The sequence below is a fragment of the Symphalangus syndactylus genome, chromosome 13, assembly GCF_028878055.3.
Source record: "Symphalangus syndactylus isolate Jambi chromosome 13, NHGRI_mSymSyn1-v2.1_pri, whole genome shotgun sequence".
NCBI classification, from domain to species: Eukaryota; Metazoa; Chordata; class Mammalia; order Primates; family Hylobatidae; genus Symphalangus; species Symphalangus syndactylus.
Window position 1 is genome coordinate 28,360,300 of NC_072435.2, and position 25,523 is coordinate 28,385,822.

General features: G+C 57.0%; 2 protein-coding genes across 22 annotated transcripts; one reads left to right on the forward strand and one right to left on the reverse strand.

The window, feature by feature from the left end:
- The first annotated feature begins 105 nt into the window (after positions 1-105).
- Positions 106-6,823, forward strand: PNKP (polynucleotide kinase 3'-phosphatase). Of its 15 annotated transcripts, none has more exons than XM_063614951.1 (17): positions 106-731; positions 824-1,103; positions 1,596-1,642; positions 2,603-2,902; positions 3,617-3,696; positions 3,784-3,841; positions 3,950-4,126; positions 4,281-4,352; positions 5,281-5,329; positions 5,411-5,481; positions 5,556-5,648; positions 5,743-5,839; positions 5,919-5,980; positions 6,135-6,244; positions 6,321-6,408; positions 6,517-6,578; positions 6,662-6,823. In XM_063614951.1, the coding sequence occupies exons 1-17, from the start codon at positions 729-731 to the stop codon at positions 6,777-6,779; spliced, it is 1,767 nt and encodes a 588-aa protein (XP_063471021.1). In that variant the 5' UTR covers positions 106-728; the 3' UTR covers positions 6,780-6,823. The 15 variants fall into 15 exon arrangements, with proteins under 15 accessions (XP_063471021.1, XP_055092553.1, XP_055092552.1 ...); XM_055236578.2 differs by having other exon boundaries at positions 824-987; positions 1,513-1,642; positions 3,950-4,057; XM_055236577.2 differs by having other exon boundaries at positions 141-366; positions 824-987; positions 1,513-1,642; positions 3,950-4,057.
- Positions 6,545-17,351, reverse strand: PTOV1 (PTOV1 extended AT-hook containing adaptor protein). 7 transcript variants are annotated; one of them, XM_063614969.1, is made up of 13 exons: positions 16,947-17,305; positions 13,458-13,595; positions 13,267-13,349; positions 13,107-13,164; positions 12,917-13,024; positions 10,868-11,023; positions 10,217-10,306; positions 10,022-10,095; positions 9,885-9,942; positions 9,351-9,455; positions 7,850-8,047; positions 7,698-7,766; positions 6,545-6,840 (listed from the first exon to the last, which is right to left on the reverse strand). In XM_063614969.1, the coding sequence occupies exons 1-12, from the start codon at positions 17,160-17,162 to the stop codon at positions 7,755-7,757; spliced, it is 1,296 nt and encodes a 431-aa protein (XP_063471039.1). In that variant the 5' UTR covers positions 17,163-17,305; the 3' UTR covers positions 6,545-6,840; positions 7,698-7,754. The 7 variants fall into 7 exon arrangements, with proteins under 7 accessions (XP_063471039.1, XP_055092559.1, XP_055092561.1 ...); XM_055236584.2 differs by lacking the exon at positions 6,545-6,840 and adding an exon at positions 7,295-7,421 and having other exon boundaries at positions 16,947-17,351; XM_055236586.2 differs by lacking the exons at positions 6,545-6,840; positions 16,947-17,305 and adding exons at positions 7,295-7,421; positions 16,544-16,936.
- Positions 17,352-25,523: the final 8,172 nt, after the last annotated feature.

Consider the following 25,523-nt stretch of genomic DNA (forward strand, 5'->3'; position numbering starts at 1 on the left):
AGAGTGAGACTCCGTCTCAAAAAAAAAAAAAAAAAGACTTAAACAGGGCTTACTACCACCCAAACATTTTTTTAAGCTTTTGTCACGTGTTAGCTCCTTTAATCGTCATGGTAACCCCACGAAGTGGAAACGATTATCCTTTTTATAGATGAGGAAACTAGAACATTGAGGGTGAAGCCAAAGAAGGACTTAGGGGCGCTGTCGGGGGCGGAGGTTTCCTCGATTGACAATGACCATCAGATGGGAAAATAAGCTTCCTCCCTAGGATGAAAATTAGAAGTCAAGGTGGAAAGAGGCGAATCTGCTAACGGAGGATCCAGTCCCCGCTACCGGCCTGAGCCTCGCGTTGCAGCAAGAGAGATGAAGGTCAGGGCTGCCGAGGGACCCTGGGGGCCGGGAGTCGGGGAAGGGGCGTGGCTGCTGTGGGAGGAGGCCAGGCCCCGCCCCCCACGAGGGGACGAGTCATTTCCGTTCGCCGAGAAACGGAGCGCAGCCGGCCGGGTTGCAGGCGGGGCACTTCGGGCAGGACCTCCCTGGTCGGAAGTGGCCGTGAGCCCGAGCCGCGCGGTCCCGGGTGAGTACGGGGCGGGGCGGAGGCATGTGCGAGGCTCTCTGCCTGTGCCCTGGGAAGTGGGGATTCCAACTCGCGGAGGGATGGAGCACGCGTCGTCGCCTGGGAAACGGATCGACCCGCGGAAGGCGAGCGGGTGGGACTTCCGGAGCAGTTAATGGTGGGGAAACTTCCTTGGATGTGGGCGGAGGCGGGACTTCCTGCAGCAAACTGGGGCTGTGCGCTACTGAAGCCCGTTTACCTGCTCCCCAGGCCGGCACCCAGGATGGGCGAGGTGGAGGCCCCGGGCCGCTTGTGGCTCGAGAGCCCCCCTGGGGGAGCGCCCCCCATCTTCCTGCCCTCGGACGGGCAAGCCCTGGTCCTGGGCAGGGGACCCCTGACCCAGGTCACGGACCGGAAGTGCTCCAGAACTCAAGGTGGGCGGGGCCTGAGCTGGAGGGGGTGTGGCCTGTTGCAAAAGCGGGAACAATCCAGAGGGACGCTTGGCTGCTACGCGGGATTGCAGTGGTGCAGCCAGCCCCGAAGTCGGAAGGTGCTTTCTAGGGAGTACGGGAAGAGAAAATTTGTGCTTGATTTAGAATTAGCTAGATCCTTTGGGGGAGAGGGGATCGAGCGGATTTCGGGAGGATGTTCACTGCGCGGATGATACTCAGGCCATCGGGAAATCCAGAAACAGGCGACGACCCTTGTCAAGAGAAAAATGATCCTATGGAGAAAAGTAAATGTCGCAGGGTTGGGATGGATGGTAACAGGCCAAGCCCCGGACCTGTATCTAGCCACATTTTTTGTCAAGGAGGAAACCAATTCTATAGAGAAAAGTACCTCCCTGTCCCTTGCAAGGACCAGTGTCAGGCAATCCTAGTGCCACCATCTGGCTACTGCATGTCAAGGAGCCAATCCCGTGTAGAAATAAACTGCCTCTTACTCCCTGGATGCTATAGCCTGAAGCAGGCCACACTCCCCAGAAATGAGGGAACCAACCACACAAGGATGCGAATCCTGACTCCACCCCTCCAATCCTCAGTGGAGCTGGTCGCAGATCCCGAGACCCGGACAGTGGCAGTGAAACAGGTATCAGTGCCTCTGCAAGGGGCAGCAAGGCCTGGGGATGGGATTTGGGGAGGAATTGCAAGCCATCAGTGAAGGGGTACATTAGGAAAATCTGATTGGGGCCGGGCGTGGTGGCTCAAGCCTGTAATCCCAGCACTTTGAGAGGCCGAAGCGGGCGGATCGCTTGAACCCAGGAGTTCGAGACCAGCCTGAGCGACATAGTGAAACCTGTCTCTATAAAAAATAAGCGGGGATGGTGGCGCGTCCTTGTAGTTCCAGCTAATCGGGAGGCTGAAGCGGGAGGATCCCTTGAGCCCAGTAGGTCAAGGGTGCAATGAGCAGTGATCACCACACTGTACTTTAGCCTGGGTGACAGCGAGAACCTATCTCAAAAAAAGAAAAGGAAAGATGTGGCTGGGAGAGAAGGGGGTGTGTCCAGTAAAGAAAGAAGTGTTGCCTGTTTCAATGAGGTGGGTACCTGTCCAAGACCTTAGAAATTGGACAAGGCGGCCAGGCGCGGTGGCTCACGCCTATAATCCCAGCAGTTTGGGAGGATAGGCGGGCGGATCACCTGAGATCAGGAGTTTGTGACCAGCCTGGCCAACATGGCGAAACCCCATCTCTACTAAAAATACAAAAATTAGCCGGGCATGGTGGCGGGTGCCTGTAATCCCAGCTACTCGGGTGGCTGAGGCAGGAGAATCGTTTGAACCCGGGAGGCACAGGTTTCAGTGAGCCGAGATTGCACCACTGCACTCCAGCCTGGGCGACAAAACAAGCCTCTATCTCCAGGAAAAGGAAAAAAAAAAAAAAAAAAGATTCGGACAAGGCTGAAAACCTGTTACCCTTCCAAAGTGAAGAGGTGGGGCCTAAGGGTCTGATTAGTGATGGAGAAGGGCTGATTTTTCCGCTGGGTATTTGATTGGAGGAAGCTCCCGGTGGGGGCGGAGCCAGTCCCAGCTCTTCCCTCTCTTTCTGCAGCTGGGAGTTAACCCCTCAACTGCCGGAACCCAGGAGTTGAAGCCGGGGTTGGAGGGCTCTCTGGGGGTGGGGGACACACTGTATTTGGTCAATGGCCTCCACCCACTGACCCTGCGCTGGGAGGAGACCCGCACACCAGAATCCCAGCCAGGTACTCCACCTGGCACCCCTCCGGTGTCCCAAGACGAGAAGAGAGATGCTGAGCCGCGGAAGAAGCGTATGCGGAAGTCAAACCCCGGCTGGGAGAACTTGGAGAAGTTGCTAGTGTTCACCGCAGCTGGGGTGAAACCCCAGGGCAAGGTAAGGGCCACGCCGAGGGCTGAGGGAGCCGCCACAGACTGGGACCCAATCCCAGGTTTGTTGCGTGCTCTACTTCTTTTTAGCCTCTACTTACTTTTCTGAGAAATGGGCCGAATGATAAACGCAGGGGTCGTTGTAAGTAGTGGGGAGAATGATGTATGTCAGCTCCTGCGTTACCCACGGTGACCACCCAGTAATGAGCAATGACCATGGCTGTCTCAGTAGGAGCTACTATGATGAGGATTTTTTATGTCCAGAGAGACTTGAGTTCAAATGCTGTTACCACCACATTCTGAGTCTCGTGTCTCTCATCTTTACGATGCTGAATCCATAAAAAGCACGTGGCATAGTTCCTGACATGCAGTTAGCACCCAAAGCTTTGCTCCTGCTTTTATTTTCACGGTTATTAGCCCACCGAGGTGGTGAAGGCCAGGGGAGGAAGGAGGCTGAGTAAGACATTAACCCCCATTTTAAAGACTGTAATCCTGGGGCCAGGATCATGAGGAGTAACAGGAGACAGTAAGGTTAAGATGTCAGGCCGCACTCAGAGGCATCACGGATGCTTGACATGGAGGTGCTCTGTGACTCGGTTTCCCCATTTGTGAGATGGCAGTGATAACACCCTGCCTGGCAGGGTTGGTGTGAGTCAGCCTGTGAGTGAGGAGGGTCAGAGGTATCACAGTGCTGCTGTTTGTCTTTCCTTGGTGACACCAGGTGGCTGGCTTTGATCTGGACGGGACCCTCATCACCACACGCTCTGGGAAGGTCTTTCCCACTGGCCCCAGTGACTGGAGGTGATAAGAGGCAAAACAAGGGAGTGAGTGAGGCCTGGAGTCCACCTCTGGCCCCGGGTCACCCCTGCTGCTTCCTACCTGCCCTAGGATCTTGTACCCAGAGATTCCACGTAAGCTCAGAGAGCTGGAAGCCGAGGGCTACAAGGTATGTGCAGCTGCCTGTCTGCATGGGCACGTGCATGTGGCGGTCCGACTGCAGGTCAGACCAAGGCCCTGGTGAGCAGGGCGCCTGGTGACACCCTCTGCTCCCCAGCTGGTGATCTTCACCAACCAGATGAGCATCGGGCGTGGGAAGCTGCCAGCTGAGGAGTTCAAGGCCAAGGTGGAGGCTGTGGTGGAGAAGCTGGGGGTCCCCTTCCAGGTATGGCTGGAAGGGAGACTGGGAGCTATGTGGGGACACAGAGATCCAGAGCGAGGGCTTGACTCCCGGGTAAGTGAGGCGGAGGCCTCTGGCAGTGTGATGCTGATAGGAACCCATCATCAGCTACAAATTCTGCAGCTCTGCTCAGCTGGGTGAGGGCTGGGGTGGCATCCAGTAGGTGCTTGAGGGGGAGCTGAAGCTGGTGGCCCCCTCCCATCCACAGGTGCTGGTGGCCACGCATGCAGGCTTGTACCGGAAGCCAGTGACGGGCATGTGGGACCATCTGCAGGAACAGGTGGGTCTCACAGCCTGCCCAGCCCCCCGCCTTTTCCTCGCTGCAGCCCCTCACTCCTGGGCTCCCAGGCCTCCGGTCGTGGCCTCCTTACTCCTGTCCTCCCTCACTCCTGCCTTCTGTTTTTTGCTGTCACATCTTAGATGTTGGTTTACGAAACCAATGCTTTTAAACTTTCTAAATCATAGTAGGGAAGCTGTTCATTCCTTCGTTGATTCGTTTGTGTGTGCATTTGTTCTGAAGTTTAGCGCGTTCTTGAGCTGAAGGTATCAGTGAGCAGGACAGCCTGCTCCCGCAGGGCCCGCACGGAGAGGGCGGTAACTCTAGGCGGATGGGCAGACTGGCGTGTAAAACAGCAGGAGGGAGGGAGGTGGAGAAAGCAGGCATCGTTTCACCCGTGATGGGCAGGGATGGCCTCTGAGGAGGTGACATCCGAGGAAAAGGCCTAAGGCAGGGGAAGTAGGGAGCCAGGTGGACACCTGGGGAAAGTGCAAAGTCCCCCCTTGTGGGAGTGACAACAAGTGCAAAGGCCCTGAGGCAGTCCCTAGTCTGGGCTAATTAGGGACAGCAAGGCCCATGCGGCTGGCCCTAAGTGAGGGAGGGGAGAGGGAGGGCCCCGCTTTTGCCCTGAGAGAGGGGGAATCTGGGAGGTGCCGGCACCCCGGAGGCTGGAGCTACAGCAGGGTGGGTGCCCTCCGGTGGCCGCGTGGGGAACCGGAGGCGGCTAAGCCGGGAGACCTGGAGGGAGGGGGCTGCGTGGGGAGACCCCCAGGGGTCCAGGAGCATGGTGCAAAGTGGCTGGATGGTGGGGACATGAAAGGTCGGAGGATGAGGCCTGATGCGGGGCACAGACCAGGCGAAGCAGCCCCAGGGACCCGCTACCGCTGCGGGGGAACACTTGGAAAGGCCTTCTCACTGCCATCTCCCGTAGGCGAACGAGGGCGTGCCCATCTCCATCGGAGACAGCATCTTTGTGGGAGGTAAGGGCCTGGAGGCTGCTGAGGGTGGGCTGGGACCCCTCCCTCCGAACTGGTAGGAACGGGGTGTCCCGTGTGTTCCAGACGCAGCCGGACGCCCGGCCAACTGGGCCCCCGGGCGGAAGAAGAAAGACTTCTCCTGCGCAGATCGCCTGGTGAGGCCCCTGGCCCCTGCCCCGCGCCCGAGCCCGACCCAGGCCTGTGTCTGATGTCCGTCCTCAACCCCTAGTTTGCCCTCAACCTTGGCCTGCCCTTCGCCTCACCTGAGGAGTTCTTTCTGAAGTGGCCAGCAGCCGGCTTCGAGCTCCCTACCTTTGATCCCGTGAGGCCCGGGGGTGGGGGTGGGGGTGGCAATGGGAGGGCTCCCGGAGATGGGGCCGGGGACGGGTCTCACTCGCGTGTCCCGCCCCTCGCAGAGGACTGTCTCCTGCTCAGGGCCTGTCTGCCTCCCGGAGTCCAGGGCCCTCCTGAGCGCTAGCCCGGAGGTGGTTGTTGCAGTGGGATTCCCTGGGGGTGAGTGCCCTGCCCCTGTGCCCGCGCCCTGAGCCCCGCCTGGGTCCTAGGCCACCCACCGACACTGCCCCCCTCACAGCCGGGAAGTCCACCTTTCTCAAGAAGCACCTCGTGTCGGCCGGATACGTCCGCGTGAACAGGGTATGACCAGGCTGTGGCCGCCCCAAATCATAGTTCCCATCTCCACTTCTCAACCAGTTTGGGTCGGCTTCCCTCCATCACTGCCCACTCCCGTCCCCACTGTTTTCTCTCCCCCCGGGTCTCCGGATCCGTTTGTGACCTCTCGTGTCCTCAGGACACGCTAGGCTCCTGGCAGCGCTGTGTGACCGCGTGTGAGACAGCCCTGAAGCAAGGGAAACGGGTCGCCATCGACAACACAAACCCGGATGCCGTGAGCCGCGCCAGGTAGCCGGACCGCGGGACCATAGGGGGCCTGCGGCGGGGTGGGCGGGGCCTGCACATCCAGCTCCTTCGCCCGCAGGTACGTCCAGTGCGCCCGAGCCGCGGGCGTCCCCTGCCGCTGCTTCCTCTTCACGGCCACTCTGGAGCAGGCGCGCCACAACAACCGGGTGAGCCCGCTCAGCCCCCAGGCTGCACCCCCGACCCCCCTCCTCGCCCCCAGGTGCCCCTCCCTCCCCTGACCCCTGGGCCTGCCGCCCCCTCTGATGTCCCCACAGTTTCGAGAGATGACGGACTCCTCTCACGTCCCCGTGTCAGACATGGTCATGTATGGCTACAGGTACTGTTGGGGATAGCAACGGGCAGGGGCACTGGCTGGGCCACATGAGCCAGGCTGTCCCTCACTGTTCCCACCACTGCCAGGAAGCAGTTCCAGGCCCCAACGCTGGCCGAAGGCTTCTCTGCCATCCTGGAGATCCCGTTCCGGCTGTGCGTGGAGCCGAGGCTGGAGCGGCTGTACTGCCAGTTCTCCGAGGGCTGAGCCCCGCCCAGCTCCCCTCCACAATAAATGCTGTTTCTCCATGAGCTTGGCCGGCATTTTGCTGGAAGGAGGGTGGTCCCCATGGGGGAGGGGCTCCAGGCCTGCCACAGTTTCTCACATGGCTGGAGGCTTTAAGGACATTTTCAGGTAACAAAAGGTGGGGCCCTACAGAGAGGATTCCAGCTTTGCTGGGACCTGGCATGGGTACTTTAGACATTAGCCTGGGAACACACAGGGAAGGCACTGTGGCCCCTCGAGAGCCAGCTGGTAAGCCCAGGAGCCCCAACCGAGGGGCTGGCTCAAGGCCAGGTGTGACACCTGAGGACAAAATCCAGCTCAAGTTCTGTGACACTGAACTTGAACCCAAGGCCTGTGGGTCTGGAGATTGGGTGGGGGAGAGAGAGTGTGGGCAGCCGAGAGCCAGACCCAGTGAGTTCCCGGGCTGTCCAGCCTGCTGGGCCACCTTACAGCTAGGGGGCTGCCAGGCATGGGGCAGTGAGCAGAGGGGGCAGGCAGGTTTTTAAAAGGCTTTATTGGGGAAACGTAGAGGGGTGGGGACCGTCCTTGGAGGCCTCAGGACACCATCCTCCATGTTGCTGGGCAGTTGAAGTCCCCAGGGGCCCCTGCTCAGAAGTGTGTCACCTGGGGGCAGGGATGCAGTGGGGGCTGCTGGCCACAGGCTCCCAAGCACTGACCCCACATCCCTGTGAGCAGAGGCCTGGCCCCACCCAGGCCTGGACACCACCTTCCCACAGCCCTGCGGCCAGGCTGCAGTTTCCCCACAGCCTAGGACCTCCGGGACTGCTGCCTCTCCCTCTGCTCTGCTCTCCCCAAGGCCAAGGTCGCCCTGCTTCTTTCCCAACCCCACCCCCCACATGCCCCGGGGTCCCTCCTGTACATGACAGGGTCACCACTCACCAGTCTCTGCGGGGGCCTCATCTGTCACTCCTGGAGGGGCCCAGCCCGGGGTAGCCACTACCCCCCCATCTGTGGGGAGGAATCAGAGGCCAGTGGTGAGCAGGCAGGGGGGCGGAGGGAGGCTGAGCAGCCCTCGGGGCCGGCCACCTCACCCCTCGTTGCTGCTGCTCCTGCTCCAGGTTCCGCTGCAGGACCTGCTGCTGGTTGGCAATGACACGCCGGATGCCGTTGACAAAGTTGCCCTGGTCGTGGGGGATGAGGCCGATGAAGATTTTCTTCTCCGAAGAGTACAGGAGCATAAGCACGCGGATCTCACACGATGCTTTGTAGGAAAAGTGCACGCAGCCGGCCTGGCAGGCACAGGGCGTGGTGTCACCAGACAGCACCACAGGGACTCAGACCACAGGGACCAGCGTCCCTCCAACCATGGCACCATGCTGTGGGCTCCATGAGCTGGCACAGCCTAACTGCTCTGTCCTCACAGCCCCCCACCCACCCCAGAGGTGGGCCCCCTAATTAGGATGACACAGTGGCCAAGAGCAATGGGTGGGCCAAAGGCCAACAGGCTCTGTCGGGAAGGGCCCAAGAACCTGCATTTCAGAGCTCCGGGGCAGGCCAGGCTGTGTCCGGGGCCACCTCACCACAGCCACCTGAACCAACCGGCCACGGCTTCAACTCAGGAGCCCGAGGGATCTGCAGCAGCAGGCCCAGCACAAGCAAGGGCTGAGGTACATGGAGCTTTTCTGGGTTTCCTGAGGAAACTTTTTTTTTTTTTTTTGAGACAGTTTTGCTCTTGTCGCCCAGGCTGGAGTGCAATGGCATGATCTCAGCTCACTGCAACCTCTGCTTCCCAGGTCCAAGCCATTCTTGTGACTCAGCCTCCTGGGTGGCCATCATGCCTGGCTAATTTTTATATTTTTAGAGACGGGGTTTCACCACGTTGGCCAGGCTGGTCTCAAACTCCTGACCTCAGGTGATCCGCCCGCCTCGGCCTCCCAAAGTGCTGGGATTGCAGGCGTGAGTCACCGCGCCCGGCCCGAGGGAACCCTTGAAATTGCTTTAATGTAAAAGCACCTACACCCAGGCCCCCCCACCCACGAACAGCTTCATGGACAGTTTACTCGGACTGAGTCGAAGGTAATTTTAAGGTAGTTTCGGGATATTACCCAAGTATGGCCCAGCTGGAAGGTAGACATCAAGGAGGAGGGCTCATAAGCACCGAAGTCCAACCTTCCCCACCTCACAGATGGAGAAACTGAGCCCCAGAGAGAGAAGAGGAGTCCCCCAGATAAGATGATCACCAGATATTCTGGGACCTTGCTGGGGACAGACAGCCCTCCCTGCCTGGCAATGGGCCTTTGGGATGTGGCACAAGCTCCCGGGAAACCTGGAGTGACAAGGGTGCCTGTCCCTGGGGAGCGGAGAGCGCGGAGTTGGTGCTGAGTCAGCCCTGACGTGGCAGAGGAGGGTCAGTGCCCCGTCCAGTGCCGTAGGGACAGCACAGAGCAGAAGCCACGCCCATACTAGCTGCCCTCTCTCCCCAGTTGGTCCGGGACATGGTGCTCTGTTCCTCTCCCATGTCCGCCCCTGTGAGCCGTCCTGGCTCACTCTGCCGTGGCCGGCCCCTTCTCAGCATCTGCTGGCACCACTCACGAAGCCGTTGTCCATGATCCGGCACAGGCTCTTCAGTGTCTCCAGATCCTTGGTGAAGTGGAACTGGACCAGGCGCGAGTTCCGGAACAGCGGCACCAGGGTGGTCTGCGGGGAAGCGAGGGGACCCCCAGCTCTGGCTTCTCCCACCATGGCCTCCCGCTCCCAGCCCGCTGAGTCCCCTGGGCCCAGGACCAAACAGACTCCCTTGTCCTCCCTACCTCAGGAAAAGTCATCTCTACCGCTCAACCAGCCCAACCCTGGAGTGCTGCGGAAGCCGCTCTCAGATCCCTTGGCAGCCCCCCAGGTGCAGGTCATGGCTGCCTCTGCCCCGCCCAGTCCCTGCAGTCACCAGCTGGATACCTGGGACCCCTTGGAGTCAGGCCTGAGGACCTACCCACCGCGCCTGCTTCAGCACCCTCAGCTCCGCTCCCTCAAAGCCAGCTCAGGCCACCCGGGGAGGTGCTCTTGCCCCCAGCCCCGCCCTCTGGAATAGCTCCTACGTGCAGGCTCGAGCACCCGGCCGCAGCCCCTCACCAGCAGTTGCTGCGGGATGAGCTGCATGTACAGCTTCCTTGGCCACTGCTCGGTCCTCCTGTGGGGCACGAGGGGATGAGGGTCAGGAAGCCCCGGCTCCCCTGGACACTGCCTCCACCCCCCAGCCCAGCACTCACAGGATCTCCCCCTGGTTCACATAGACGTGGGACGGCAGCCACCTCTTGGACCGACTGTTGGGCTCAGGCCTGGGCTTTTGGGGGAGAGGCAAAAACGAGCCCTCAGGGCTAGAGACCCCCAACCCCAGTATCCCCTCCCAGCCACAGTCCGTGAGGATCTGGGGGTCCCAGGTCCCTGGGCTGCCGAGGGCTCACCTCCTGCCACTCCATGACGCCACTCCATGCCAGGAACTTGTTGTTCACAATCTGGACTGGGCCTGAGTTGACACCACCAGGTCCCACTGCCTGTTGGAAGGGAAGGGGGTGGGAAGAGGGGCCCAGGCTCCTGGGAAACCTCTGTCTATCCTGGGGCCTGCCATCCCTCCCTCTGAGCCTTGGCCTATTAGCCCCAGCTGGGTCCATTCTCTAGCCCCAGGGGAACAGGCCCTGCCCCTCACCTGCTCACAGCCCCCCATGGCTCCCCAACTGGCCTGAGACAGGTCCCGGCCCTCACCTGGTGCACAGGACCTGCGGAGTCTGCCTCAACTGGCAAGGCATGACCAGGACACGTGGTCACTGAGCAGGGCCTTCCAGCCTCACGATGATCCCAACCCCTGCCCAGCTCCCCGCTCCACTGGCTTCCCTGCTGCTGCGCCAAGACCCACCCTCCAGCCCTTCAGAGCCACCCAGTGGCCGCTTTTCCATGGAGCCCTGGTGGGAACCCGCCCAGCCTCCTCGGGGCTCCCCTGAAGCTCCTTGCTCCAGCCATCGCATCACACTCCGCCCACACCAAGTCTGGCTGCCCGACCAGGGCAGAGGGGCCTAATTCCCCTCTGTCCCCAGAGGGGCTGTGCTTGGCTGGCACACCTGCTTGCGGGTGGTGATGACCTGCCGGATGGCACTGACGAAGCCGCTCTGGTCGTAGGGGATGAGGCCCATGAAGATCTTCTTCTTGGACGAGTACAGGAGCATGAGCACGCGCACCTCACAGGGCGAGATGTGGGGGAACAGCATGCAGCCCGCCTGCGGGGGCCGCGGGTCAGGACCCTGTGGGCACTACCTGGGGCCGCTGTGCCCCCACCACCCTGGACCGCCCCACCTATAGGGGATGAAGGGAGATCATCGGCAGACAGAGGCCCCCACAGTCAAGGCCGTCATGGCCATAGGTGAGGGGCCTCTGAGAGCCCGTGCAGCGCCAACCGGCATCCCCCGACCCTGCCATGGCTGAGGTCAGAGTGGCGCCTGGCACCCAGGCTGCGGTGAGAACGCCGAGAAGGCACCACCTCCCGCCCACATTGCTCCCTGCCGCCAGCCCTCCTGACTGCCTGATGGGGTGACCTGACCTGGGGGTTAAGAGCACAGGCAGCACCCCACCGTTCTGCTGCCTCCTAGCTGTGTGACCTAACACCAGCCACCTCCTGTTTCTGGGCCTCCATTATCTGTAAAACTGGGTAATAGTGCACACAGTTGGTGCCACATAAAGGCTCAACAGATAAAGTGCTGGTGCCTCTTGGATGGGGCATGGGAGAACTAAGCCTGACAGATGTGCCTGGCTGTGGTGTCTGAAGTGGTGTGACCATCCCAGAACCCCACGTCCCCTCCCCACACCAGGCCACCCCCCACAGTGCTGTCCCCTCCATGCTGCCGGCCTAACTTCTCGACCTTGGTGTCCAACCCAGGGATCACCCACTCAGGGCCGTCCCTGGCCTCCCTGGAGCCATGCACAGTCACCCTCCCAGGGCCATGCTGGGGGGTGAGTATGGATGTCCATCTTCCCTACAGACTGGGTACTCAGGGCCCGGACACCTCAACAAACAGTGCTGGGTGAAGGGGGAACGGGTCAGCTAAGAGACCTCATGCCAGGCACAAGCCCTGGTCTGCCCCTGGTCTCCTGAGGGAGAAGGGAGGCCCTAGCGGAACCCAGGGCGCTGAGAACAGCAGCTGGGATGGGGTAGAGGCAGACTGTCCCAAAGGGGAACAGGGACTGGGAATGTCCCAGAGCCAGGTCCTCTGGGCAGACGACTCGCTCCCACCCCATCCCTGCCTCCTCTCTAGCACCTGCCATCTTTCACAGCCCAAGCCCCCTTTCTGACCTGCCCTGCGCCAGAATCCCAGTCACCCGAACAGCCTCGCCAGCTGGGTTCACTGGGCACTCACTAGGTACTAAAGTCACCATCTCAAGCGCTTTACACAAATTCCCTCCCTCCAGCTTCCCGGTGGCCCTAGGAAGCACAGCAACCCTGTCCTCCCTACCTCTCTCTACCCCTCAACCAGCCCAACCCAGGAATACTGCAGAAGCCACTCTCAGATCCCTTGGCAGCCCCTCAGGTCCAGGTCGTGGCCGCACCTGCCCCACTCAGTCCCTGCACAGCCACCAGCTGGATACCTGGGTCCCCTTGGAGCCAGGCCTGAGGACCTACTCACCGCGTCTGCTTCAGCACCCTCAGCTCCGCTCCCTCACGGCCAGCTCAGGCCACTCGGGGAGGTTAGTCCATTTTACAGACCAGAATACCAAGCCCCAATGTGCCACTCCCTCCTGGCTGGCTTTCCTGCCTAGCACACCCATTTACCAGGTCCCTGCCACACGCTGTGTCCCTGACAGGCTCCTGGGCCCCAACAGGGCTGGCCCCGGTCCCTCTGTGCACTCACGCCCCCAGGGCCACCTCGAAGCTGGGCACAGATGCAGAAACTGGAGGCCTCTCAGGCTGAGTTTCTTCAGCCTGTGCTCTATGGAGGGTGCCTGGGGTCAGTCATTTCCAGATGGGGACCGAAAGGCCACGAGGGCTGTCCTCCACCCCAGGGGAGACCCCCGGCCCCCGCCTGGGCCGTGTGAGCAGAGCGCTGCCTCCAGCTGTACTTGTCACCACAGTGCTACAAGGGAGCCGCCCCTCGCGCACCCGAGCCCGCCCCACTCACGAAGCCGTTGCCCATGATGCGGCAGAGCCCCTTGAGCGAGTCGCAGTCTCTGTTGGTGAAGTGGAACTGTGCCAACTGGGAGTTCCGGAACAGGGGGCCCAGGGTGGTCTGGGGGCACAGGGGACAGAGAGCTGGGTCAGCCAGGCATGGGGGTGCTCAGAGTGGGTGCGGCGGGTGGGGCGGGTCTCACCAGCAGCTGCTGCGGGATCAGCTGCATGATCAGCTTCTGTGGCCACTGGTCGGTCTCCCTACGGGAAGGAGCCAGTCAGAAAGGGCTGCCCTGATCCCTACAGCCACTGCCCCTGCCACCGCCCCTGCCACCGCCCTGGCTGCTGCGCCCTGGCACTCACAGGTTCTCGCCTTGGTTCACGTAGGCTTGGCAGGGCAGGGTCCGCTTCAGCTTTGCAGTGGAGTCAGAGTAGGGTCTGCGCTTCTGTGGGGGCAGGAGGGGCGTCACTGTGCACAGCCTAGATGCCCTGGCCTGTCCCCACGGGGACAAGACAAGACCCTGGAGGCCAGCCACAGCCCCACAGAGACTCACCTCCTGCCACTCGAGGACGCCGCTCCAGGCCAGCAGCTTGTTGCTGAGCCGGTGCTCGCTCACGGCCAGACCCCCAAGGGTGAGCCCAGGTGAGGAGGGACCGATGGGACCCAGTGCCCCGAAGACCCGAGCACCTTCCTGCAGTGGAGTGGGGGGTAGGTGGGAAAACTGAGGCCGGGGCCTGCAAGGACAGGCAGTCCCCACACACCTCAGAAGGGACATCCCAATATTTAGCCCCAAATCCCCTGCTGGAAGCCCACGGGTCCATGTCCGAACCCTCTGCTCACCCCTCAGGACCCCAACACGCTGGTCCTCATGTCCCTTCCCACTGCCGCCCCTCAGGACCCTTCCTTCCCAGAGCCTGCTGTCACCTTGACACTGGCCCAGCAGAGTCCTGAAGCCTTCAGCCAGCCCCACCTCCAGCCTTCGCCCCAGCTGTGTGCCTGATCGATTCTTGAGACCCAAGTTAGAAGCCAGCTGTAGGGGGCTTTCCCCGTGCCCCAGGCTGGGCCCAGGGCTCCCTTGCAGCCTCCGCAGGCACAAACCGGCCTGCGCTGTGTCTGTCCCGCACACTAGCTTGCCCTGTCTTTCCCAGGCTGAAACTCTCCTAAGGCTCCCTGTCACCCCAAAGTTCAACTCCTCCCTCTGGCTCAGGCCATTGCCCACCTCTCTGGCCTTATAAGTCCGACCCCAGGGAGGCAGGAAGGAGGTGACAAGAAACACAGAGGGGACTGAACCATCCAGGAGAAAGACAGGGAGGAAAAGGGGGAAACATTTGGAAGACAGCTGGGACACCACCCCCAGAGGGGTCTCACAGACCAAAACATGTAGAACACCAGGAGAAGGTTCTAGCAATAAAGCCAAGCAACGCCACAAATGCTACTTACAGGCACTCTCCCCACTATTTTTTTTATTACTATTATTTTTTTGAGGCGGAGTTTCACTCGTTTCCCAGGCTAGAATGCGGTGGCGCGATCTCGGCTCACTGCAACCTCGCTCACTGCAAGCCGCGCCATCATGCCCGGCTTATTTTTTGTTTTTAGTAGAGACGGGGTTTCACCATGTTGGCCAGGCTGGTCTCGAACTCCTGACCTCAAGTGATCCGCCCGCGTTGGCCTCCCAAAGTGCTGGGATTACAGACGAGGGCCACCACGCCTGACCTCACTTACTGTTTTTTAAAACCAAAAACATCTCAAAGCAAACAAGCGAAAGCTTCGCAAACAGCCTGGCAGCAGGAAACCCACGAGAGTTTCCCCGCAGTAGGCGCCTCAATTATAAGGGTGATTTCTTTTCGTCTTATTACAAACAGGTATTTTCCAAATTTTCTATGAAGCACAAAGAGATCTTTCCTTCCAGAATACTAGCAAACACAAAAAAATTTACTTTGTGAGTGCTTAAAAAGAGAAAAACCTGAACAAACTTGCTCTCCACCCACGCAGGTGATTCTCCACCCACGCAGGTGATTCTGGCTTTTGGGCAGTCGTCAAAAGATCAGATAGAAAACCTGAGTATCTTGGCGTTAGAATGAGTTGGATAGAGAGTGGATGTTGCCCCGGGGGCTTCAGACACCATAACGGACAACCAGCATCTGACATGAGTTAAAACGCACAGCTGGATGGCACATGGATACATATGTAACAAACCTGCACATTGTGCACATGTACCCTAAAACCCTAAAGTATAATAAAAAAAAAAAAAAAAAAAAAAAAAACGCACAGCTGGAGGCGACTTTAGAGATGAGGGTACACTTACAACATAAAGTTGTTTACGTCGCTGGGAACTGGGGTACCTAGGCCGCATATACAGTGACGCGTATGCATTTACTGCCACAAAGATGGGTAAAAATCAGGCGAACGCACTTAAGAGCCCAAGCGACATACTTAATGTCTGCTTGTCTAGGAGGGCAGGTTGACTCGGGATCTGGAGCCATAGGTATGCTTGCCTAAAACCCAGGGATACCTTCCACAGCAAGAACAGCACATCAAGATGGGACGATCTCATTTAAAAACGACGGTTAAGGTGCAACCTAAAGAAAATCTCACATCTTGGCAATCGTGTGCCAAACTGTGCGCGCCTCACATCTCTATTGCACAAGGAAGCCCATCTAGTACTTGCACTGAGGTTTAAAGCCTTGGGGTGCATGTCTGAGGACCCGGAAAGCACTTTTGAACGACTAGATGCGAATGCTGCAAGAAGGGGCGAAGGCAGTGGAGTGAATGGGGGTACGTTTAAGTTGTGGGAGGTGATCTGAGTCTCGGTATCCATGTTTATGACCCCAGGAAGCCTGTTTAAGGTTTCAGTAGGGCTGCCACAGCTCTGTGCCATCCACACCGCTGAGGCAGTGTATTTAAGAAGCGGACCGGAGCGCGAACCCAGGGGAAATCTCACATCGGGGCAAGCGTGTGCACGGTGCAAAGTCGCGATGTGCGGTTTTACAGCCCCAGGTAAACCTTACGGTTTCTGAAAACCATGTGCGTCTTTTGGGTCCGGAGAAGGGTATGCAGCCCAAAGTACCTGCGAAGCTGAATGTTTACCTTTAAGGTCTGGGCTCACGGCAGTCCATCAAAGCATCCCACACCTGGGCGCGGGCGCGTATTCTAGGTGCGCACTCCACGGGCACGGAGCGGGCCCCAGGGAGAACGCCCACGGGTGCGACATCTGGGGGCGCTGGTACAAAGCGCGGGCCCCTCCCTCGCCTCTGTCCCCCAACCCCGCCCCCATTTCCAGGTTTCCTGCCCGGAGAGCAAGCAACTTTCCAATGGCAAAAACAAGCGCGCGTGCCCTGCCGGCTGCCTGTCCGCCGCCCCCCACCCGCGTTTAAATCGGGCCGCGGAGTCAGCAGTAATTTGAGCCCGCCCCGCCCCCGTCCCTCACCCCCCCACCCCGGCCCGAACGCGCAACAAAGGGGAGAGCGCGGCGCGAACCACCGGGGGCTCCACGGGGGAACCCGGCCCCAGGCGGGACCACCCTTCGGGCCACAGGGGACACCCCGGAGCGGCGGGGGCCGCGGACAAAGGCGTGAGCCCGGGATAGGGGCTGGGGGGGCGGGGCCGTGGAAGGCTCTGGAAAAAGGGCGGGGGGCTCACCATGGGAGGGGCCGAGCGGGCCCGGATCCGCGGAGGCTGCGGGCCACGGGGGCTGGCAGGCCAGGAGCGCGAGCGGACGGCGCGCACCACGAGGGGCCGCGGAGGGCGGCCGCGACCCCCGAGGGGGCCCCCGGCGCCGGAGCGGTACGGGGCACGGCGCGGACGGACCATGGCGGGCGCGGGCCGAGCAGGCGGGGAGCTGCCGCGGGCCACAAGGGGGGCTGCGGGCTCCACCGACTGAGGGGCGCGGGCGCGGGCGCGCGGCTTCGGGGAAGACGGGCTGAGCCGTACCAAGCTCGGGGGACGCGCCGCCGGAGTGGGGTCGCCGCGACCGAACCACTGAGGCGAGCGGGGGAGCCCGGCGCGTACCAAGCACGTCCGAGGGGGCGTGGCCGGAGCATACCAAGGCGGCGCGGGGGAGCGGGGCCTGGGCGCGAGCGAAGTGTGGGCTCGGCGGTCCTGCGGGCCTCTCCGGCGCGGGGGAGTCCTGGGAAGACGGGCGAGCCACAACTTCACGGGGCGTGGCGGGAACGGGAGCCCCTACCAAACGGGGTGGCAGAAGAACGAAGGCGACACCAAACTGGCCCCTTGCGGGGGTCGGGACGGCGAGAGACCTCATCCGGAGCCCTGGGCCCGCAGAGCCGGGAGACCGCGCCAAAATACATCAGGGAAGAGTGAAGGACAGAATAATGGGCCTGGGGACAAGGGAAGCCACTAAAAGGAAACCCATTGAGGGTACGGATTACACCCGAGCCTGAGGGGGAGAGCTGAAGGTTTGCAGGCGGTGACGTGGCGAGGTGGGCAGGGGACTCCAACTCCCAGCGGCCCCCGCGCGGCTTGGGCGGGGCCAGCGGTCCCTGGAGGCTCCGCCCATTAGTCCCCGCGCCCAGGCTCCGCCCGCCGTCCCTGGCGACTCCAAGCTTCTCGCCACTCACGTCGCTCCCCGGCCTTCCGTGGATTCGCTCATTCGCTCTGCTAAAATGAAATGACTACTTACTAGTAGTTGTATAAGATTTTTTTCCTCGATTTTTGTTCCTTAAACGTGGGTAATACCTAACCCTAGAGTGGTTATGGAGATCAAGCCCGAGGGGCTGTGCTTGACTGCTTGGCGCAGTCACTACTCAAATGTTACCTTTTCTTTAAAAACAACAGCAAAAAATCTGTTATGAGTACCCTGTCCAGTTCTGTGCTCGGCGACGACCGAATCAGACCACGTCCCTCACAGACCCCACGGTCCACTGGGGAGAGACATAATCACAGGCTGTGCTAACTAGCGCACATCACAGGGCGATGGGATATGACCATAGGGAGGTAAAGTTAGCAAGCAAGGGAAGTCAAGAAAACGACCTGTGAGCAACCTGCCATTCCAGATGGCTGGAAAAGTGTGCCAAGAGGACAGAACAGCAAAGACAAATCCTGAAAGTAGAAGGAATAAAAGGGAGCTAGTGTGGGCGGAGCCGAGTGAAGGTAGAGAGAAGAAATAGACACAGCTGTAGGAGGTTAGAGAGGGAGTTCCTACTTCTGTTTGGGATGTTGACTAAACAATGTAGATAGATATTGATGTCATAGCCTGGAGAGAGAAATTCGGGAGTCATCAGTGTTTGAATGGAGACTGGATGAGCTCACAAAGAGACTGGGACACTCATCCCTTTAGCAGTCACGACAATGAGAAGCAACCAGCAAAGGACACAGAGGAGTGGCCAGTGAAATGGCAGAAGAACCTGTAGGCCTGTCCATGTTTCCCTGCCCCACTAAGCCTCCTGCCCAGGGGCTTCCGAGGGCTGACTGGAGCCCAGCCTTAAACCCCAAATCCAGCCTGCATTGTGGCCAAACGGAGTCAGTGCTCCCTGGACACAAACAGCAAGTTAGTTATCAACAGGTACCTCCAATGCCCTGTCAAATCACCCATGTGAGGACAACCTGGCAGCAGGAAGGAGAAAAAACAGGAGCTGCTTTAATCTCCCCGAATCCTCACTTCTCCCCATTCTTGTTAGTCCAAACCATCAAGATCTCTTGCCTGGGTAACTCAAGATCTCTTGCCTGGGTAACTCTTGCTGCCTTCTCTGTCACTACACTAGTCAAAACCATCCAATGGCTTCCCAGTGCCTTTAGGGTTAAATCCAAACTTGGTACTGTGGCCCCTGCTGCCGCCCCCCGCCAAAAATCTCTCATCCTTCCTGTTCTCTACCTAGTTAATGCCTTCCCATCCCTCAGAACCCATCAGGACACACATGAGTTTGAATGCCCTGAATTGTATAAGCATGGAGAGAGGTATACCAGGGTGTACTCCAGGGTGAGCAAAATGGGAACTCATGTCAGAAGGTGAAATGAAAATGTAGGCTGAAATTCTATCAGTAATACTGCAACAAAACTCTCTGAAACCATCTCACTTACTTGGTCCACCAACTTGAAAGACACTTTCCTTTTAATCCGTGAAGCCCGCTGCCAGGGCTAGCAGGCTACTATTAGACTAAGTAATTCCACTTCCATCTCTCAAGCTGCTTACTTCCTGAAAGGTAGCTGTTTGATCCAAACCTGTTTATGCCAGAAGTCCTTGTTTAATTTACTATCAAACTAATGAAATTAATGCAAGAGAGTTGTTATATACAAACCAGATTGCTTGCTTTGGAAAGACTAAAAGGGAGTTGTTAAAAGAAAAACATGCCAGGCGTGGTGGCTCACACCTGTAATTCTGCACTTTGGGAAGCCAAGGTGGGCAGATCATTTCAGGTCAGGAGTTCAAGACCAGTCTGGCCAAATGGTGAAACACCGTCTCCACTAAAAATACAAAAATTAACCAGGCATGGTGGTGTATGCCTGTAGTCCCAGCTACTCCGGAGGCTAAGGCAAGAGAATCGATTAAACCCAGGGGGCGGAGGTTGCAGTGAGCTGAGATCTCACCACTGCAACTCCAGCCTGAGCGACAAAGCAAGACTCCATCTCTAAAAAAAAAAAAAACAAAAAACGCTGCCAAGTTAGGTACAAGTAAAGCAACTGTAAATTATTTAGTGAAAAAGCTTATAAAAACCTAGGAAGACTCAGCCCCCAGTTTGTTTCATAAATGTCTTTAGGTTCTCATGCCACTTAAAAAAAAAAAAAAAGAGATGACTCACTGTGGTTTGTGGGTGGAGCTTATACAAGAATGTGATGTTCCACTGGGCGCAGTGGCTCATGCCTGTAATCCCAACACATTGGGAGGCCGAGGTGGAAAGACTGCTTGAGCCCAGGAGCTCGAGACCAGCCTGGGCAACACAGACTCCCACCTCTACAAAAACAACAATAATTTGCTAGGCACGGTGGCATGCACCTGTGGTCCCAGCTACTCAGGAGGCTGAGGTGGGAGGATCTCTTGAGCCCAGGAGATTGAGGCTGCAGTGAGCCGTGTTCACACCACTGCACTTCAGTCCAAGTGACGAAGTGAGACCCTGTCTCAAAAACAAGAATGTGATGTCGTGTGCTAACTAGGAGACCAATACTGAAAGCAAGCGTCTTGGTCCTACGTACAAGAGATGTCTGTTTCAATGTTCTTGGTTACAATAAGATGTTTAAAGTGTTAAGATGGCCATTAGTGCTATTTGCCATATATTTCTAGCTCCACACTTGGCCAGCATTTGACCCCATTTAGCTTGAGTGGGGCCATGTGATTAATTTTGGCCAATAAGGTAGGCCGGGCGCGGTGGCTCACGCTTGTAATCCCAGCACTTTGGGAGGCCGAGGCGGGCGGATCACGAGGTCAGGAGATCGAGACCACGGTGAAACCCCGTCTCTACTAAAAATACAAAAAATTAGCCAGGCGTGGTGGCGGGCGCCTGTAGTCCCAGCTACTCGGAGAGGCTGAGGCAGGAGAATGGCGTGAACCCGGAAGGCGGCGCTTGCAGTGAGCAGAGATTGTGCCACTGCACTCCAGCCTGGGCGACAGAGCAAGACTCCGTCTCAAGAAAAAAAAAAAAAAAAAAAAAAAAATTTTGGCCAATAAGGTGTGAGGCCATGTGATTACATCTGGCCAATGAGATATGAGCAGAAGTGACACATGTGAATTCAGCCAGATCACTTAATTGCTAGCGAGAGACCAGACCCCTCTGCCTTTACTATGTCGATTGGCAACCTTCATGATGTGTCCGCACGGGCTCCAAGCTGACACTCAATACAGCACGAGTGAGAAAATCCACCTTTGCTGTTTCAAGCCACTGCAATTTGGGGGTAATCCGGCCTTTCCTGATATACACAATTTTTTTTTTTTTCAAATAATCCCAGTTTAACCAATATTTGTTAAACCAATCAACTACCAAGTCTGAGTTTCCTAGAAGAACAAACTGGCAGTACCCATAGGTTGGATGACATAGGCTAGGACACAATGACAACATGGACAAAGTGTTTTATACTGGCTGGGCATGGTGGCTCATGCCTGTAATCCTAGCACTTTGGCAGGCTGAGGCAGGTGGATCACCTGTTGTCAGACCAGCCTGGCCAACCTGGTGAAACCCCATCTCTACTAAAAATACAAAAATTAGCCAGACGTGGTGGCGGTCGCCTGTAATCCCAGCTACTCAGGAGTACAAATGCAGCCTCCTGGTTGATCCTTCAATTCAAGCAGGAGAATCGCTTGAACCCGGGAAGCGGAGGTTGCAGTGAGCTGCACTCCAATCTGGGCGACAGAACGACATTCTGTCTCAAAAAATGCTAATAGGCTGGGTGTGGTGGCTCACGCCTGTAATCCCAGCACTTTGGAAGGCTGAGGCGGGTGAATCACGAGGTCAGGAGTTCGAGACCAGCCTGGCCAACATGGTGAAACCACGTCTGTACTAAAAATACAAAAATTTAGCTGGGCATGGTAGCGGGTGCCTGTAATCCCAGCTACTTGGGAAGCTGAGGCAGGAGAATCACTTGAAACCAGGAGGCGGAGATTGCAGTGAGCTGAGATTGTGCCACTTCACTCCAGCCTGGGTGACAGTGCGAGACTCCATCTCAAAACAAACAAACAAACAAACAAAAAAGATAATAAAATGCTTTATCCTAAGAAATGGGAGTAAGATCATCTCTGGCTTGGATTTTTCTTTTCTTTCTTTGCAATTACAAAACAGTTTATGGCTGATTTTTTTTTTAAAGTCTGCCTGATATATGCTCTGCAAACTCTAGGTATTTCAACTTTCTCGTCATTATGTGTGTCCAGAGGCAGTGGCTCACACCTGTAGTTTCAACACTTTGGGAGGCTGCGGTTGGAGCATTGCTTGAGCCCAGGAGTTTGAGACCAGCCTGGGCAACATAGCAAGACCCCATCTCTACAACTATAAAACTAGCCAGGCGTGGTGTTACATGTCTCTAGTCCCAGCTACTCTGGAGGCTGAGGTAGGAGAATTACTTGAGGCCAGGAGTTTGAGACCAGCCTGAGCAACAGAATAAAACTGTCTCTACAAAAAATACAAAAATTAGCTGGGCATGGTGGTGCGTGTCTGTAGTCCTAGCTACTCGACAAGCTGAGGTGGGAAGACTGCTTGACCCCTCTAGGCAGAGGCTGCAGTGAACCAAGATCATGCCACTGCACTCCAGAGTTGACAGAGTGAGACCCCTGGCAATAATAGTTAATATTTCTCAAGAACTTCATGTCTGAACTCACTGAATTCTCACACAGCAAGCCATGAGTTCAACAATCTTTTAATCCCCACTCCACAGATGGAGAAACCAAGGATCCAGAAGCAAAAGCCTGAGGTCACAGGCTGCGGAGACACAGGGGACAGGGACAGGGCCCAGGTTCTTAATCTCAGTAGGTGTTGGCCTCCACTTTGTGGAATAAACAAGGGGAGAGCCCCTCGGGCTTGGGACCGTCTTACCCTTGTCACTGCCGTGCTTCTCAGCCTCTCTGCCACCATCTGCCCTCCAGCACAGACCATGCTGAGTGTTCCCAGATTGTAAAAGACACAGATTTGCCCTATCCCCAAACCCAGGGTCCTGGGTTTGAGATTACAGGCAGAAGCCACTGTGCCCAGCCCTGGGTTATTTTTAAAAATAAAATGAATGGAAGGCTTTTTGTCCTGGTACAAACTTCAAGATACGTTGTTAGATTGAAAAACAAACAAAAAAATTATAGAATAAAGGAGGCTGCCACTGGATAGAAAAGCCAGAAAATGAATCAGTTTCTCTATTTGCTTGTACCTGCTTGTACATATCTCTGAAAAGACACTTAAGCAATTGGTAACTGATCTCTAGAGGGAGCTGAGAGAGACTGCATTGGTTGGTTTCTGGAGCCCCTCCAAGTGTGAACCATAGGAAGGCTTCTCGTATATGCGAAACATGAATACAACATTTTTTGGGTCATGTAAATAAAGTTGGCATAGTTAGTTTTGAAATTCTGCTGCTGGGAATGCATCCCATAGGAATGCCTGCACAAGTGGGTTAAAAAAATACACATTCATCCTCTCCAGCATGTCTGATAATAGTGAAAAACTGACCGGGCGTGGTGGCTCACGCCTGTAATCCTAGCACTTCAAGAGCCCAAGTTGGGTGGATCACTTGAGGTCAGGAGTTCGAGACCAACCTGGCCAACATGGCAAAATCACATCTCTACTAAAAATACAAAAATTAGCTGGGTGTGGTGGTGTGTGCCTGTAATCCCAGCTACTCGGGAGGTGGAAGCTGCAGTGAGCTGAGATCGCGCCAGTGCACTCCAGCCTGGGCAATAGAGCGAGACTCCATCTCAAAAAAAAAAAAAGAAAAAGAAAAACTGGACAGGCCCCCAACTGGCAGGGCACAGTGTGGTGGGCACCCTGAAAGATAGCCCCCATGACCCTCACCTCCTGTCTGCAGTGTCCTCTCAGCTTGAGTGTGGGCAGAACCTAGCAACTTGTTGTACAGAATATAGAAAGAGTGACGAGGCCGGGCGCGGTGGCTTACGCTTGTAATCCCAGCACTTTGGGAGGCCGAGGCGGGCGGATCACGAGGTCAGGAGATCGAGACCACGGTGAAACCCCGTCTCTACTAAAAATACAAAAAAATTAGCCGGGCGTGGTGGCGGGCGCCTGTAGTCCCAGCTACTCGGAGAGGCTGAGGCAGGAGAATGGCGTGAACTCAGGAGGCGGAGCTTGCAGTGAGCCGAGATTGCGCCACTGCACTCCAGCCTGGGCGACAGAGCGAGACCCCGTCTCAAAAAAAAAAAAAAGAGTGACAAGATATCACTTCCAAGATTCGGGTACAAAAGACTGCAGCTTCCACCTTGGGCGTCCTCTCTCATTTCTTTTTCTTGAGAGTTTCACTCTTGCAGCCCAGACTGGTGTGCAATGGTGTGTTCTTGGCTCACTGCAACCTCCACCTCCTGGGTTCAAGCAATTCTCCTGCCTCAGCCTTCCGAGTAGCTGGGATTATAGATGCCTGCCACCATGCCCAGCTAATATTTTGTATTTTTAGTAAAGACAGGGTTTCACCATGTTGGCCAGGCTGGTCTCAAACTCCTGACCTCGAGTGATCCACCCGCCTTGACCTCCCAAAGTGCTGGGATTACAGGCATGAGCCACCGCGCCCACCCCCTCTCATATTTCTAGAGAAGCTGGATGCCACATTACAACTGCAAGGTGCCCTGTGAAGAGGCCTGCAATGGCGAGAAAGCAAGGGAGACCTCCAGCCAACAGCTAGGAACTGAGGCTCTCGGCCCCATCACCTGTGAGGAACTGAATCCTGCCAACAGGCATGTGAGTGGGCTGGAAGTGGGCCCTCCTCACGGACCCTTCCGATGACGGCACAGCCCCAGCCACCAGCTCGACTGCAACCCCGAGAGCCCGGGAGCCAGCAGCTCAGCCAAGCCTGGATTCCTGACCCCCAGCAATGGTGAGGCAATAAATGCTTCTTGTTTTAAGCCACTCAATGGTGGGGTTTATTACACAACAGATAACTTACAGGCAGGACGGCTCGTGGAACTGAGATGCGTCCATTTAGTGCACTACCTGAGGCCACCATGAGAAGTGGGGACATAGAGGAACAGGTAATTAACAGTGCAGGCAGGCCAGGTGCAGTGGCTCACACCTGTAATCCCAGCATTTTAGGAGGCGGAGGTGGGCGGATCACCTGAGGTCAGGAGTTTGAAACCAGCCTGGCCAACATGGGGAAACCCCGTCTCTACTAAAAGTACAAAAATCAGCTGGGCATGGTGGTGGGCGCCTGTAATCCCAGCTACTCAGAAGGGTGAAGCAGGAGAATCGCTTGAACCTGGGAAGTGGAGGTTGCAGTGAGTCGAGACTGCACCACTGCACTCCAGCCTGGGCAACAGAGTAAGACTCCGTCTCAAAAAAAAAAAAAAAAAAAAAACCCAAAAAATTAGCCAGGCATGGTGGCTCCTGCCTGTAATCCCAGCTACTTGGGAGGCTGAGGCAGGAGAATCGCTTGAACCTGGGAGGCAGAGGTTGCAGCGAGCTGAAATGAAGCCACTGCACTCCAGCCTGGGCAACGGAGTGAGACTCTGTCTATAAATAAATAAATAAATAAATACCGTGCAGGCAGATGGCCATTACTTTGGTGGGAAGAAAAACAAAGGCAAGCTAAAGAACAAAGAAATTGACTCACTTATACAAAAAAATTAAACTATAAATGTATCCACAACCGCATGCATGTAAACCCAAATGCAGAACTGGTACATCAGCCTCTAGGGAGGTTAAGTGGTTTGCTCAGGGTGTGTGTTTGGGCGGGAGAGGCGAGAATGAGGTGTGATAGGGTAGTTCCACTTTTTTTTGTTGTTGTTGAGACACAGTCTTGGTCTGTCTCCCATGCTGGAGTGCAGTGGCACGATCTCGGCTCACTGCAGCCTCTGCCTCCTGGGTTCTAGTGATTCTCCTGCCTCAGCCTTCTGGGTAGCTGGGATCACAGGCGCATGCCACCATGCTAGCTAACTTTTGTATTTTTAGTAGAGATGGGGTTTCACCATGTTGGCTAGGCTGGTCTCAAACTCCTGACCTCAGGTGATCTGCCCGCCTTGGCCTTCCAAAGTGCTGGGATTACA